Raw genomic sequence first — 14,900 nt, 5'->3', positions numbered from 1 at the left:
CATGTGTTCACGGTCGCCACATGCTCCCGCGTCCTCACATCCACCAGACCCTCATAATCCTCCTCCACCCCCTGTTGCTTCATCCCCCGTTCCTCACTTTTGACCCATGCTGACAGAACGAGAGGCATCACAGAGGATCTCAATAATTTAACCGTACAAGTCCTCGGCCCCAGCTCTGATATTGCATTCTTTTGTTTGTGTGCCCCCGTGAATGCGGCTGTGACTCTCTGCACAGACTATTTCATTTGCTTTGTTATTCATGGCAATGCATGCCCAGCCATGTGATTGAGGTGTCCATCTGTTTCAAGTTCGGCTGGCCTGAATACCAGTTTACAGGCTTGGAATATTTGCCTGTAATTCTGCACAAATATTTCTTTGTGTTAGATATTACCTAATAATGCAAAGCATGGCCCGTTTGGCAAAAACCAAATGCCGTCGCCAAAGCAACAGTTTTGCTCGATGCAGACGGGTTAACGTTAACCTACGATGACGGGTTTGATCTGTAGCACCACAGCGACGCCAGACGTATGTGCTGTTTGCGCTTCACGCTACAGTTTACATCCTTTCGCTCTTTCTGCGGCGTGTTATGATGGGACGGTTCGCCTGTTTATTCACGGCGAGCAGAAAGTTTGGCGACTTTGCTCGATGTTCATTACAGAAAAGGATTAGATTATTATTATTAGGATTAGAAGATTAGTGGGACTTTCTTCAGCTTGGTTCATCTTGTCCTCAGAACTATCGGCAAACTCCTTCGGCATCAGAAAGGAGGAAATACCAACAACACACGCTGTCCGATCATCGTCACGGTATCTCCAAAGCCATTGTAGCTCACCTTTAAGGCTCCAGTGTGTAACATTTAGGAGGATCTAATGTCATAAATGACACATAGTAATCGTTTCATTAGTATAATCACCTGGAAATCATTTCCTAAGGCTTTATATCCACAGAGAATCTGCCATCATGTTTCTACAAAAGCCCTGAACAGACAAACCAAACACCGACTGTTGTTTCTCTTCGAGCATTAGCCTAATTAGCCAACCACCCACAGAGACAAAAACTTTAACCCGTAGCCTCTCTGACAAGAGCGCGCTATAATTCAACCATAATGGCAAGCTCGAAAACGACCGCAGCAATAAAAAACTGACTCACCACTTTGTCTCCTTGTGAGGAGAACATGCTGACGAAGGTGGCCGAAGCCCTCAAAGAACTGGAACTCTGTTGTTAAAATATCTTTTCCCATATTTTAAACATCCCGAACACGCAACTGAATCTCGTTTTTGGCTGTCGCAACTTGTTGGCCGTCACCTGTAGGCCAGTCTGGAGCTTTGTGCGATCCACATAATGCATTTATCATCTAGAGCATCTCATTAGCAGTAAATGGGTGAAGCTCTTTTACCCCTGAATCCTGTTTTACCTGTGTACTACATTAAATAATGCAGCACACGGTAATGACATTGAGCGCCGTTTGCCAAGCAGGCAGTTTGCCCATCGGTGTCCCTGCATGCCGGGGCGCAGCAACACTCTTTACAGTACCGAGTCTGCAGCTCTCCGACTGAGCGATGATGTTTGTTCCCGTTTAGCCAAAGGCAGTTGAGCAGCAGCTGAGGCAGTGATCACTAAATCCAAATCCCTGCGATACTTTACGCAGTCATTATGTTGACAGGAACAGTTGCAGACGTCAATCGTCTCCGCAGATTCGGCTTAAAAGCCAATACTGTTTGTTGGATGTTTTCCTTAACTGTGAAGGACCTGCAGTGTTTACAGAATAACTGATGTATTTTTCGCTTGACGCGTACCCAACTCTGTAGTTCAGGCTGTGTAGTAGGCAGTCATTGACTTGTGTCTGACATCGCACAATGGGGGAGTTAAAATTGGAAGTAGACGTTGGTTGTTGTTGTTGTTGTTGTTTTTATTTATATTTTTTTTATCAAACTGTCAACGCGGCGCTGAGAATTGCTAGATTTCTGCTCGTGTCATGTCAAATAACTCGCTTTTTTCCCTCTCCCACCCCAAAAAAAACAACAAAAAACGCTGTTCCTCTTAACCACAGAGAGAGGAAAAAAAAATACAATTGCTGTTGAATTTGTCATCTCTGTGTTCGAGGCTACAAAGCTGAAGGCCTCTTGAGCAACTATAAATATTGAAACCTCTCTGTTAACGCTTTACATATATATCTCATTGGAGCTTGAAATTGATTTGAAGTTGGCTGAAAGGAGACAAGCATTTTGAAAAGCAAGCCCAGGAGGGGGAGAGGAGTTTGAGTTTTTTTTTTTGGGCTGAGATTAACATTCTCCTAATGTAAGATTGATAAAGGCTTGACATATCCTACTGAGCCCTATCTCTCTTCTTCTTTCCCCGTTTTTCTTCCCTCAGCGAGTTCGAGACGTTCAGCCGCCGCCGCCGCAGTATTCTTTCTAGGCACAGCAGTTTTTGTCCTCCGTTCCGATAAAGCTCAATGCGACTAATGCGTCTCCTTCAGGGTTGTTTCACCTTAAATCCCCCGCACACTTTTGCCTCCCTTTACAGGTTAAATCGTTCATTTTCATACAAACAACTTCACCGTGACAGAAACGCTCGCTCCGTGTTACGGCGGTTCACCTAAGCACTCGTCTCTCTCTCTTTTTTTTTCCTTTGAGCGACTGCCGATCCAACGTTTCTAGACTGATTTGCTTTGACCGGCGTTACCGTTTGTAATTAGTTATTCGCCAAATGGAACGGATGTGTGCTCCTTGGAGGCTTTCCACGGGGCCTGCGGTTGGTTGCCATGTTGTTGGTGCCTAATCGGCGTCAGATTGGCTTTTGTTTGCTCGTTGTTTACACGATTGGCCCTCTGCGAGCAGGAATGAAGCCCTAAACCTGAACTACATCAGGAAATAAAGGCCTCTGCGGCGTTGAAGATAAGACAACAGCTCAGTCTAACTGCATACTCTTGATAATTTAGCGTTTGGGTGGATGTTGGTGAGCAGATGTGCACAGGTGGATGGACACCACAGAGGCTACAGGATACGGCTATTGTTTGAAGTTTGAATGGGAAGCTGCATGTAATTTGCTTCAATCAATTTAAAAGCAAGAAGAATTAGAGTTGATCTCCGGTACCTCAGCTTCCACACTTCAGTGTCGAGCTAAGGGTGGATTATACTCAAACAGAACTAGTTTGTACGAGTTGTTGTCAACTGTAGTTGTTCCAGATTGTCACACTAGAAGGTGGAAAGTCAGCTGTCATCCAGATTATACCTTCTAAATATAGACGGACTCTTCTTGAAGGCATTCATCGTGTTGAAGTCGGTTGTCCGCATAAAATTAGAGCTGCAACGATTCATCAATTAATCGACTGTTTTGTTAATTGATGAATCATTCATGAGTCAGTCTTTAAGAAACTTTTCTTTAATCCTCTTTGACAAACTGATCTTTGGGTTGTGGGGACAAAACAAGACAATTGCGGATGTCACCTTGGATTTTCTGACGTTTCATGGACCAACGCACTAATCGATGAATCGAAATCTGATTTGAGAGATTAACCAGTTATGAAAATAATTATTAGTTGCAGCTCTACTTCAAAATGTTTTTGATTTGTTGGTTGTGTAAAGTTTGTTGGCACTTCCTCAGGAGTCTGCTTCTTCTGTCGACTTCAGATTAGTTTTTTGTCTCGGTGATGTTCAGCTCTGTAGTTTCTAAAATGTTTCTGCTCAGCGCAGAAAAAGACAAAAACCTAGTAAACCAACAGGGCGTACAAAAGGTCACAGTGAGTTTTTACAAATGCCCCCCGGCGGCGTGCTCATAAACCCTTTGAATTCTGAATTCCCACAGATCATTACAGATTGAATATTTCATTTTTTTCCCCACACATCCCAGAAAGATTAAAAAAATGATTAAAAAGTCTTTTTTTCCCGCCTGGTTTTTATTTTGTTTAGCCCACTTTAGCAGTGTTACTCCTCTCATTCATGTCTGAGAAGTCGAGCTTTGTTGGAACGTCAATTAACATCCAAGAAAACCCCATTCACCAGTACTTGTATTGATTATATTGACAAGCAGTGGTTGTTTTACAGCGTTTGACCGGTGAGCCAGTCGTTCCTAATTACTACCCCGGCAGCTGAGACCTTTTTTTTGGGGGGTGCAGGGACTCCAGTAGATTCCGGTTACGGTTGCCGTGGTTGAAAAATCTTTCTCTTTCCAGCTCGCCATGACCCACCCCAGTCACCACCTCAACTTCGGCATGAATCCCGATCATGCACGCAACTCCCTCTCCAACTGCGGCATCCGCCAGCCCAAGTACGGAGACAGGAAGGTCCACCACATGTACATGAGGAAGAAGGGTGGGTAAAGTGTTCCCTCTCAATCTGCGTCTTCTTTTACTGTCAAATGTCCCTCACCTCTCCACCCTGGGGGTTTTTTCTTTTACAGGAATCAACACATTGATTAACATCATGTCTCGTCTGGGGCAGGATGACCCTTCCCCCTCAAGGTAGGCCGCCTGCAGGCACATATCTGTTCACGCTATCACTGACCACAGGAGCAATCAAAGGGACGATTCTTGTGATTAATATACCCGGCAGGCCTGCTGACAAGAAAATTAACTTTAACTGTGAAAGGAAGGGATATCTCAGGGGAGATGAAATGAGCTAATTTTAAGGGCAACGACTGCTTATTATTGAATGTGTGCTGCTGTTATTCTCAGAGCGCCGATCAGGTGAGCAGCCGAGTGTGTAAGGTGTGTGTGTTCTTTTTTGCCCTGAAGTCTGTCTTTCACGCTACTTCTTCAACTGTCCTCGCTCTCTTCCACCTTTCCCCGTCATCCTCCCTCCGTCCTTTAGGATCAATCACAACGAGAGGCTGGAGTTCCTGGGCGATGCCGTCGTCGAGTTCCTCACCAGGTGAGAAAGCGCCCCGGCGCGTCTTTTTGATAGACGCCGCCGCTAATTGAAGTCGACGACAACGCCGTCAGGCCTCGACTCCATTTCTTTCCTCTCTGTCTCATTGTCTACACCTATCCGTGTCTGTCACAACCGCACCGCTCTCCATACTATCCGCTCATTCAAGACAGTGATTTACTGGTAATTGGAACCTGGGTGTAATATCCCCACCACCACCACCAACCACCGCCGCCGCCGCCATCGCCTTCCCCCCTCCCCTTTTTACCGGCCTGAAATTCTCCGTGACAACTTGCAATTAGCCGTCTGGAATGCTGACTGCGTTATTGACTCCCAGGTGAGCAGCGGACGGCTGCTGCCCAGCACTTACCTAGGCACAGTGCTAATTATACGTAGCTATTATTAATCTTGCACGCTGCCTAGCAAGGAATTGCCCACCTACCTGCTGTCAAGTCGAGTCAAATTTTATTTATATAAGGCCCCAAAATCACTTTTCAGAGAGTGAAAAAAGCTTTTTTAACGGGGAATAAAAATCTCCGGGAACGGCACCTCGACACCCTCGTCGAGGTCTGCCTCTCTCTCTAACACTCGCATACAGATTTGTATCTGACTTCCATTTGCCCAACAGCAGAACTTCCACCGCGAAGCCAAACGCTTCCACAACAGTGAACATTCAGGGACAGGATTAAACCTTAATAGGAAGTGACACTGGGTTACACAGGACACTGCTTCGGCTCCTCATGCAGCCGGAACAGTGTTACAAAGAAGGTGGTTAGCCTCTGTTTCTCTGGATATCTCTGGGCATGTTTTGCCACTTTCCCTCCCTCCTCTTCCTTTTCTGCCTTTCCCTTCTTTGATTGTTAGCGTCTGACGAAGACATGCTTGGCCTAACGCTCTGGCCCTCTGAATTATTTATCAGCCTCTTGTCCAGTTAAATGGGTACAGCGGATCCAGCCAACTGCCTCCTGCACCTCCAGTGCGCGCTGGCCCCTCGGAGGCTATCTGTGCCTCCGCTGTCCGAGCCAGCAGAATATTTTGCACATTTGAATAGACCCGACGCACAGAGAGAGGGAGGACTAAGGGGGGGGTCACAGGCAGATGATGAGACTCGCTTGCAACATTTGAGCTTCTGCTTCTTCTTCTGAAAAAAAAAGTGAATATTTCATGGAAAGTCCAGGTGAGTTTGTAAATTAATAATAATTGTTAAAGATAAATTAAACATCGCTCGTCCTTTTTGGATTTTAAAGTTTGGAGAATCGAACATGTGAGGAGTTATAGGCTGGAAAGAACCAAACAGTTTTCATGTTCACATCAAACCCCAGTCGATAGTTCGATAACTAACACACACTGTTTGTCTTCGTACCTGCTCTGTAGCCCAGTTACTCGCTCTCTCTCTCTGACCGACACTTTTGCCAGCAAACCAAGTGTCTCTGGCCTAATTATTTTTCATTACGCTAAGTGATTTTTATTAATTCCAAGTGCTTTGTTTTCACACTAAGATCACGACACCCTGACAAATAGACCTCTCGTGAATTTGGGAGGAAAAAAAAAAACAAAAAAACAAAACGCCACCTGCTCCCCCCCCCTCCTCCTCCCTCCTCCCTCCTCCCTTTGCATTGATTAGAAATGACTGAATTAAATGGGCTGTTTTAATTCAAATGAAATCAAATGATTCGCCGTGGTAAGGGTGGAGAGAGAGAGAGGGGGAGGGTGGAGACACGCTGGACCGTAATGAAAATGGAAGCCGCTCGCCCAGAACCCAGCTGTGGAACCACTGAAGCGTCCGCGGCTGTTTCTGGGTTCCAACACTGGGGTCTGGAAAAAAAAAGGGGGGGGGCTGGAAACGTCTGAAAAATTAATTGGGTGGTCTTGAAAAATTTCGGTAAACAAAGTCAGAGATATTCCGCTTTTGGATGATTTCAATTCCAGAGTGCGCCTAAAATGCTCTCTAACCTTTTACAGGTGAACTTAATTTGATCTTTTGCACACGTCCAACTGTTCAGTGTTTCAGGACTTATTGCAAGTGTCTGATCCATGAATCAACCAATATACGTTCTGGTTTAATGACAGTTTGTATTTAAACAGTCCTCTTCATCGTGCTGTTCACGAAGACGACACCTAACAATCCATCAACAGTGCATGCGTCTACTTAAAGTCCATGTAAAGGCGATTTTTAGGGCAAGATTTCTTTCAAAACACAATAAATATGTTGTGAAATAGTTGCTGCAAACACGTGAAAAGACTTTGAACGATGTATCACTGAAATGTGGAGTTAGAGGTTCAAAGTGTTTTTCACCAGTTTTCAGTCCAGGATTTTGTGGGCGGTCCTTAAAGGGTGGCTCGATGACACGCTGAGGCCACCCTGAGCAGAGATAGAGATGAATTCATCTCAGCTCAGAGTGTTTCAGAGTTAGTCATGTTCATTTTCTGAACTCATCCGACACGTTTCAGTCGCTTCATTCGTTCATTTTGACACCTAATTTCATAAACTTGTCGATATTTTTAATCATTCAAATTTGGCTGGGTGGTTAATAACACTTTCTTCTTTGGTCTGATGAACTCATGTTCATGAACACATGTTTATTCTCACTTTACACGGACTTTAAATGGCCTATTTTCATGATATATTGTCACTGTAGGATGAACCTTTTTCCATAAATTTCACCTGAAAGTCTGAAACTTTTTTGTGTATAATGATTTTCATCCGGCTGAAAAGTTGCGCGCTCACTTTTCTCATTTCTTTTTTGTTTGTCTGAACAGAAACTTTTAAGCGTTTAAACTCGTCTTTGTATTCAAAGTGAAATCCTCTAACCTCGTTTTCATTCCTCTTGTCTTACAGCGTCCACTTGTACTACCTTTTCCCCAGTTTAGAAGAGGGTGGCCTCGCTACCTACAGAACGGCCATCGTACAGAACCAGCACTTAGCCATGCTGGCCAAGGTAAACCCTCCACCTCCTCCTCCACCTCCTCCTCTGTCTGCGGGTCAAAGCAGTGAAAGGTCTACACACTGACAGTGTTTGAGATGGTGTTATTGTTTTCTGCCTTCCCGTTATGACTTTGCTTCCTTCTAAGGGGGCACTAGGGAAAAGAGTAATTTTGTCTTTCTGCCATCCCTACCCTTTTTTTTTTTTGCCCCCCTCAGGTTTGTAATTGGAGTTAAAAGGTTGTTGTTTTGGAGGGCTAGACTAGTGAGGATGGAGGTCCCTGTGGGCCCCTAGAGGTCTTCCTGAAACACTCTCCAGTTCCTGTTATCGCTCGGCCCCCCGTCCTCGCTTCCTTCCTTCCCCCACCTCTCTCTCTCTTTCTCCCTGGCAGCGTCGTACACCCGAGCCTCGCTCACTGGCACGTTTGTAAAAGAAACACAACAATAATCGTCCCGTGATGTGGAGAAAGCAATTAAAAACTTCAATCTTTCATGTTGCTCCCCGCTGAATACAAAGATGCAGCCGCCCGAATCTGCATTAGCCGCCGTGCAGCAGTTTGGCTTGTTTCAATTTGCCGCTCGCGGTAAAGTGAGTGTGATACAGTGTTCGACGTTGCCAAGTTGTTTACCAGGGCCTCCTCTAAAGCCCGTCTGCTCAAGAACACTCGCAATTATCTTTCAAAAAAAAAAAATATCTTCAGCGAGCAACGGGCACAGTCCGCCACTTCACTTGGAAGGCTTAAAAGTCAGAACGGTTTCCCTCTGAGCTGGAGTATTTATGAATTGCGATTTAATTTGTGTGTGCAATCACGGGGGGTGGGATACCACCGACAGTTATCAGCCATAATTAAATAGCACCCTGACTGTTATTTTGCCGGGTTTTCGTCTGTGCTGCGCTGCCAGCAAAGTGAAGTTGGGCTACTTTTGACTTGGCTCAGAGAAACAGTTGCAGAAAGTTACGCTGACCCCCCCCCCCGAGTCCGACACATCACAACGTGATTTACATCAAGTGCAAACTCAGCATTTTCTTTGTGTTGCCATCATTATCATGAGCATGCATACTCGTATATGCGTCCCGCTTTAGTCTCGAGAGTTCCCTCTCATCTTTTGTCTTTCCACTGACCCTCCGGTCGCAGGTATGCGTCTTTGTATCGCTCAGTTATGACATAAACTGTCTCCGTGGGGCTTTCCAGGTCCCACATCAGCAATCGTCGCTGGATGAACTCGAGTTTCACGACAAAGAAAACTCCCAACATATTAAAAAAATCGATAAACTTTTGGAAAGGGGGCAACGGTAAGAAGATAAATAGCACTTTATTAGTCCCAGTGGGAAAGTACAAAGTCGTATAAATCACGTAACAAATGACACAAGGGCACCAGAGGAGGTACTCATGGAAAGAAAAAGTTGACTTAAAAAGCCATAAATAATAATAATAATTATAATAATGATAAACAATGCAGTGGTTCGCACTGTCGCCTCAGAACAAGAAGGTTCCTGGTTCGAAACTCGGCCGGGTTCTTCCCGTGTCTCTCCCACAGTCCAAAGATGTGAAGTCTAACTGGTGACTCTGAATTGCCCGTAGGGGTCAATGTGAGTGTGAATGGTTGTTTGTCTTTGTGTGCCCTGTGATGAGCTGCCGACTCTTCCAGGGTGTACCCCGCCTCTCGCCCAAAGTCAGCTGGGATAGGCTCCAGCCCCAATGTGACCCCTGATGAGGAGAAACGGTTACAGATGATGGATGATCAACAGTTAGACTCAAGACACAAAAACACACATTAGCTCTGTAAAATGATAGTCCTCAATGTGTGTTGTAGTTGAGATCAACTAATCCGAGACCAGAGTGCATCAAGACCAAGACTTTAAGGAGTTGAGACCAAGTCAAGATCAAGACCAGACTGTATAGAGCTCATGTAGGTAGCTAATATTCTAGTTATTATTAAATCAGCTGACACACGGGCAATTTAGTGCCATCCCTGCAGCTGAAAACTAAAATCCAGAGTCCTCTTCTGTCTGAGAGCTTTTTAAAAAAGTCGTCTTGATATCGGTCTCGAGACCAAGACCGATCTTGAAGTACTACAACTCTGTTTTCTTAGTATGCTGTGGAGAACTTGCTGAAGTCAAAGGTCAATGGTGAGGTCAGGAAGAGAGAAAGTGTTCAGGAGCCTCTGATTATTTATTGACGCTTGGCCAAGGAGGATTAGAGACACTCTCAAAGTTCATCAGAAGTGCCTGAGTCGGTCCCACATTGTGCCCAACTCATCCTGGTGGATCGACTTTAAACCCCAAGATAACACGACAAATACTACACGCCCAGAATTAGTCAAAGATAACATATAATGATTATTATGTCTAGGGAGGCAACATTAGGTCTCTTTGCCGTGGTCACCTTAGTGTTGTCTAGGTTGTCCTCAACCAAAGTCAAACGACTAATACTGCCGAGGACCTGAAGGCTCACACGTGACCCGGTGTCAAACACGGTAATATACCGTACGTTAGTAGTGCAAGTAGATAAATATTGTGTTCTGTACGTAGTGTACTGTGCAGTATAGATTAATAAACAGTGACCTACGATGATTATACAAACACACACAGGTACCTCAGAGATGAATAGGACTGTTAGCTCTATGTTAATACATATTTATAAGCTCAGTAATAGCTTTATAACTTCCAGTATAATAAATTCACGGCCGGTTATCGAGGTGGAATCAGCTGACGACGCGTATACGTAACGCGTGTTATTGTGAAGAAGTGTTTCACCAGCGAGGGAACTACTTTTTCCAGACAGGATGAAGGTCACCGCTGTAACCGCTTCACAATTTATCTTGGGATTATCCGCCGTGTCTGTGCGTGTGCACGTGCGTGTCGGCGTGCCAGTGTAATTTTGCGCACGTGTGTGTGTGTGTGTGAGTGAACTGTTTCCTCCTGCACTGGCTTAGTGCATCGCGCCACAGCTGGACAACACATGGGCACATCTGTCAGTGCCATGAAGTAGAACCTTTTCCAGCAAGGGCAGGCAATCTTTTTCATTTCCCTCGAGTTTTTTGGCCCCCCTTTTTTTTTTTCTTTCCTACAGAGAGCCCATGAAAATGTGCACACAAAAAAAAAATGTTATTACTTCTTCAAGAGGCTATTACTGAGGTGGCGGCGCACTGACACGAATGTGTTTGTCTCTTTCTTTTTAAAAAAAAAAAAAACAGAAACTGGAGTTGGACCGCTTCATGCTTTACGCTCACGGGCCGGATCTGTGCCGCGAGTCGGACCTGCGACACGCCATGGCCAACTGCTTCGAGGCGCTTATTGGTGAGATTCCCGCGAAAGAAAGACGGGATGGCGGTGACGTGGGAGGAGGGTAAAAAAACAAAAAAAAAAGTGGAGTGCATTTTGAGTAAAACTAAATATGTAAATCTGTTTAAAAAGGATCGATTTACATACGCTCCGCTCTTACAAACACAACACACACATTAGCAGGTTGGTTTAATACTTTTTTGCTGGACTTTGCAGCGGCACATAAGTATTATTTTATTGGTAATGCTCCTGTGCATAAATGTGTCTAATCCACCTGCTAACTTTGCGTGCTTTGAATAAAATCCCTTTAATAGTTCTGACTTCAGCTTTGTGTGTGTGTGTGTGTGTGTGAGTGTGTGTGTGTTAAGCTGCAGTGGATCTCCCATTAGGCCCGTAGAAACATTACACGGCTTTATTGATCTCAGTAGATATGGTTTGACCTCTGGCCACCGGACACGCAATCCTCCAGAGCACCACGCCACCAAACACATACACAGGCGTGCTGTTCATCTCGGCAGCAGTTCAGCTGATAGAGTTTGTGCAGTGATTAAGGCCCCCTGTGTTGGAAACCACACACACACACACACACTTGGTGGGTGCCGTCTCTCTCCATCCCAACCCCACGGGCAGCGCTAAGCTGAGCCTCGCTCCCGGAGAGCTGCCGACTCTGCAGCTTTCCTCATCTTATCACCATCTTGATTGAACCAGTTCAGCCATCTCGGCGCTCCCCCGATGATAGATACAGAGAGTGGATGGCTTTAAAGAGATCTTCTCCCTCCGCCGTGCTACAGCAGCGCACGATGACGATGGGTGGGAAAGTACTGACTGCCACCGTGGCCCCCTCATCCTCCGCACTCCTGTCGGCCCCCGGGGGCCCCCCTGTTCTTGTTACGGGTTCATTATCGGCACAGGCGAAGTCATAATCTATTCTGTCCCGTGGCTGTCGCCGCCTCATTGCCGCGCACATCCTCTCTCTCTCCTTCCTCTGTCTCAAATTTCAACTTAATAAAAGTGATGAATAAACAGGGACGCTTGTTATGAAAAGGGGGGAACCTGTGAGCAAACCGCTGTCACGGAGCACCCCCGCGGTGATGGGTTTGAGATTAGTAACTCAAACCTCCACCCGCCTCGATGCAGACGCACACGCAAGACGCCGAGAGGGCAAAACGTGCACGCACACGCGCCGATTCAAGATCCGCAAAGTCACTTGAAACGCCATCTGATGTTCTCTTTGAGCTAAAAAAAAGAAATGAAGATGACAAACGCCTCCTTTAAGACCTTGTCGCTGAGCAGTCTGTCTCCACCCTCCTCCTCCTCCTGTCTCAGACTTACTTCTTTATGTCCTTTTTTATTTTTTCCGTCTCTGTTCTCCCCTGTGATCTAGAGTTTGGGTGTTATTAGGTGAAAGATGCTGCCACGCACATGATGAGTCATGCTGTCACTCTGTCATCTCCTCACCCTCCTCCAGCCGTCCCAGCTCTCTCACGTTCTCTCTCCTCACAAGACACAAAACTCGGATCGTTAACACGTGCCGGAGGACGGTGCGAGGGACGGGCCGGACAGAGACGTTTCCAAAAGCAGCATCAACACGACCTGTCGCTTGCCTCGTTGTCTGAAGTCGCCATCATCTTCTTTCTAACTCGCTCGTTTCCTCCAGCTCCGGCGCGCACACACTCCGAATTCAAATGGTTCTCTTTCAGAGAGAGCCGCGATGGAATATGACACGCTCGTAATATTTCCGAGGCCCTTCGCAGATAGCTTTAACGGCTTACTATGCATGTTTCCTGACCTTTGTTTTATTTGTTTCTCTGCCACGCTGACCGCTGAACCTCGGCTTTGTTGGAAATGGCAGATAATCTCCTGCTTTGCATGGGCGAAAAGCTTTTTTCCCCCCCTGTTTCCGGAGAGAGCCGGAGAATGTGTCTATCTCCTAACCCTGAGGCAGGGCCATTCTCTTTTCTTCGAGACGGTGAGAGAAAAGAGAGTGAGAGGAAAGAATGGAAGGGAGAGGAGGAGGTGGAGGAATGGAAAGCAAAGGCATCTGCAATGCAAATGGGTGCCCTGCAACCCTGAATAATTCAAAGTGTTGAATGGAAATCTTGCTTTTCTGATCCCCTGTCATTAACTTCTGCCGGAGTGGGCCATTCTCATTTGGGCTCTTTTGGCCTGCGCACCTCCCATTCTGCACCACCACCTCCTCCTCCTCCTCCTCCTCCTTACTCTCTCTCCCTTCTCTTGCCCACTTTACCTCTCTCCGTCTTTAGAAAACCACTTTCCTCCTTCTGCTTATTCATAGAAAGTCTTGCACGCCTGTTGCCCTCCCGTTTCCCTCTCAGGTCCTCTTCACTGATAAGCCCACGTCGCTTCCTTCCTACTGAAACTGTTTCAAAAGAATTGAGAGGAGAAGAAGGAGAAAAAGAAAAAGAAGGGCCCCCACTCTGTATTTTTTTTTTTTTATGGCCCTAATTTCCTTGTACAGTTGATCTGTGGATTATACGCTGCCAGCAGCCATGGGGGATACAGATGGTGAACCTTTGTGAGGGCCCTCTCTAAGCTCTTCCTATTAAAAGAACGCAGAGAAAGGATTATCTCTCACTTGCTGAATATCAGATTCATGCACAATGCAGCCGGTGTATTCATTGAGCGAGCACTGCTCCCTTTGTTAATTGCTGCAGAGTTTTTCGTGCACCCTCTTTTTTTTTTGTTTCTCCGTCTCACCCCTCGTCGCTTTTTGGAAAAGTAAGATGTTTGATGTTACGGCGCTCTCACCCCTGCTGCTTTTGTCAAAATATATATATAAATCTATTTTCCTGTTTTGGTTTCATGTGTTGCTTTTTCCCCCCGTGTCCGTCTGCTGCTTCAGCCCCCATTGAGCTGAGAGAGGGAGCGGCTTAATATATTATTTGATGGATTAGAGCCTGAGCGTTTTTGAATAATTCATTCTAGGTTATTAATGTGACTGTCAGCCGCTGGTGTTTCATATGCCCCTGACTCTGGGTTTTTATTGGTCACTGAAAGCCCACAGACATTGGAATTCTATTCCTAAACATAACACTGTACAGTCGGCGTGGCTGTCTGAATTAGACTCGTGACAGATGCGGAGATTCATTAGCGGCCGGCCGCTCTCTCCGGGCCGTGACTGATATTCTCGACACGGAGCTGGATGAAAACTTTGTTAAGAGTTAGTTCTCGCTGACCTGTATCAAATTTGCGCCGTGATTCATCGGTTCAGAGTTTTATTAGTCTGCGGTCCAGTTCAAAGTTAGGAAAACTCCCAGATTCATTAAGCTCACAGAGAAGATGATCAAACAGGCTAATCTACCTCAAGTTGCCGTGAACTTGAAGTTCTTAAATGAAAGGAGTTATTGTAAGTAGCTCAACAGTTTGAAATTCCTGTCGAACTCCAGTCTGACATCACATTGATTCACAAGCTCCTTTTAAAACCTAAAAACACTGATCGCCCCAAGAAGTTCATATCCAGTGTTGCTCTGATTCTTCAAGCACATATTCCAGGCCCGCATGTTTCGTCCCTGACCGCCCTGGCAGGGTCAACAACTCAGCGGTTTAAATGTGCCGGAGCTCCTGAGATTGCAGAGTGATTTGACCAGGGCATGATGTTACTGCAAGATGAGCTCCATGTAATTGCCAGTTAAGTTTGGCTTGGGCGTCATTGTGTGTGTGTGTGTGTGTGTGTGTGTGTATTCAGGGCGTCAGCTGCAACTTTGTAGGCTGATGGGGGCGATCTGCGAAGCACAGATCTCCGTTTAATGATTGCGGCAGACTTGCGCGATTGATTGGATCGCTTTGGGGCACACTTGCACGG

At 45.9% G+C, this 14,900-nt stretch overlaps 1 protein-coding gene across 1 annotated transcript in view; it reads left to right on the top strand.

The window, feature by feature from the left end:
• drosha (drosha ribonuclease III) overlaps positions 1 to 14,900 on the top strand; it is a 103,903-nt gene that overhangs the window by 49,342 nt on the left and 39,661 nt on the right. Inside the window, exons 18-22 of the mRNA XM_019264697.2 lie at positions 4,175 to 4,313; positions 4,402 to 4,462; positions 4,812 to 4,871; positions 7,708 to 7,807; positions 10,990 to 11,092. Coding sequence (XP_019120242.2) covers positions 4,175 to 4,313; positions 4,402 to 4,462; positions 4,812 to 4,871; positions 7,708 to 7,807; positions 10,990 to 11,092 — 463 coding nt within the window. The remainder of the gene's footprint in view (positions 1 to 4,174; positions 4,314 to 4,401; positions 4,463 to 4,811; positions 4,872 to 7,707; positions 7,808 to 10,989; positions 11,093 to 14,900) is intronic.

This window comes from Larimichthys crocea, chromosome XXIII, assembly GCF_000972845.2.
Source record: "Larimichthys crocea isolate SSNF chromosome XXIII, L_crocea_2.0, whole genome shotgun sequence".
In the NCBI taxonomy this organism is placed as follows: domain Eukaryota; kingdom Metazoa; phylum Chordata; class Actinopteri; family Sciaenidae; genus Larimichthys; species Larimichthys crocea.
This window is presented reverse-complemented; position numbering and strand designations above follow the sequence as displayed.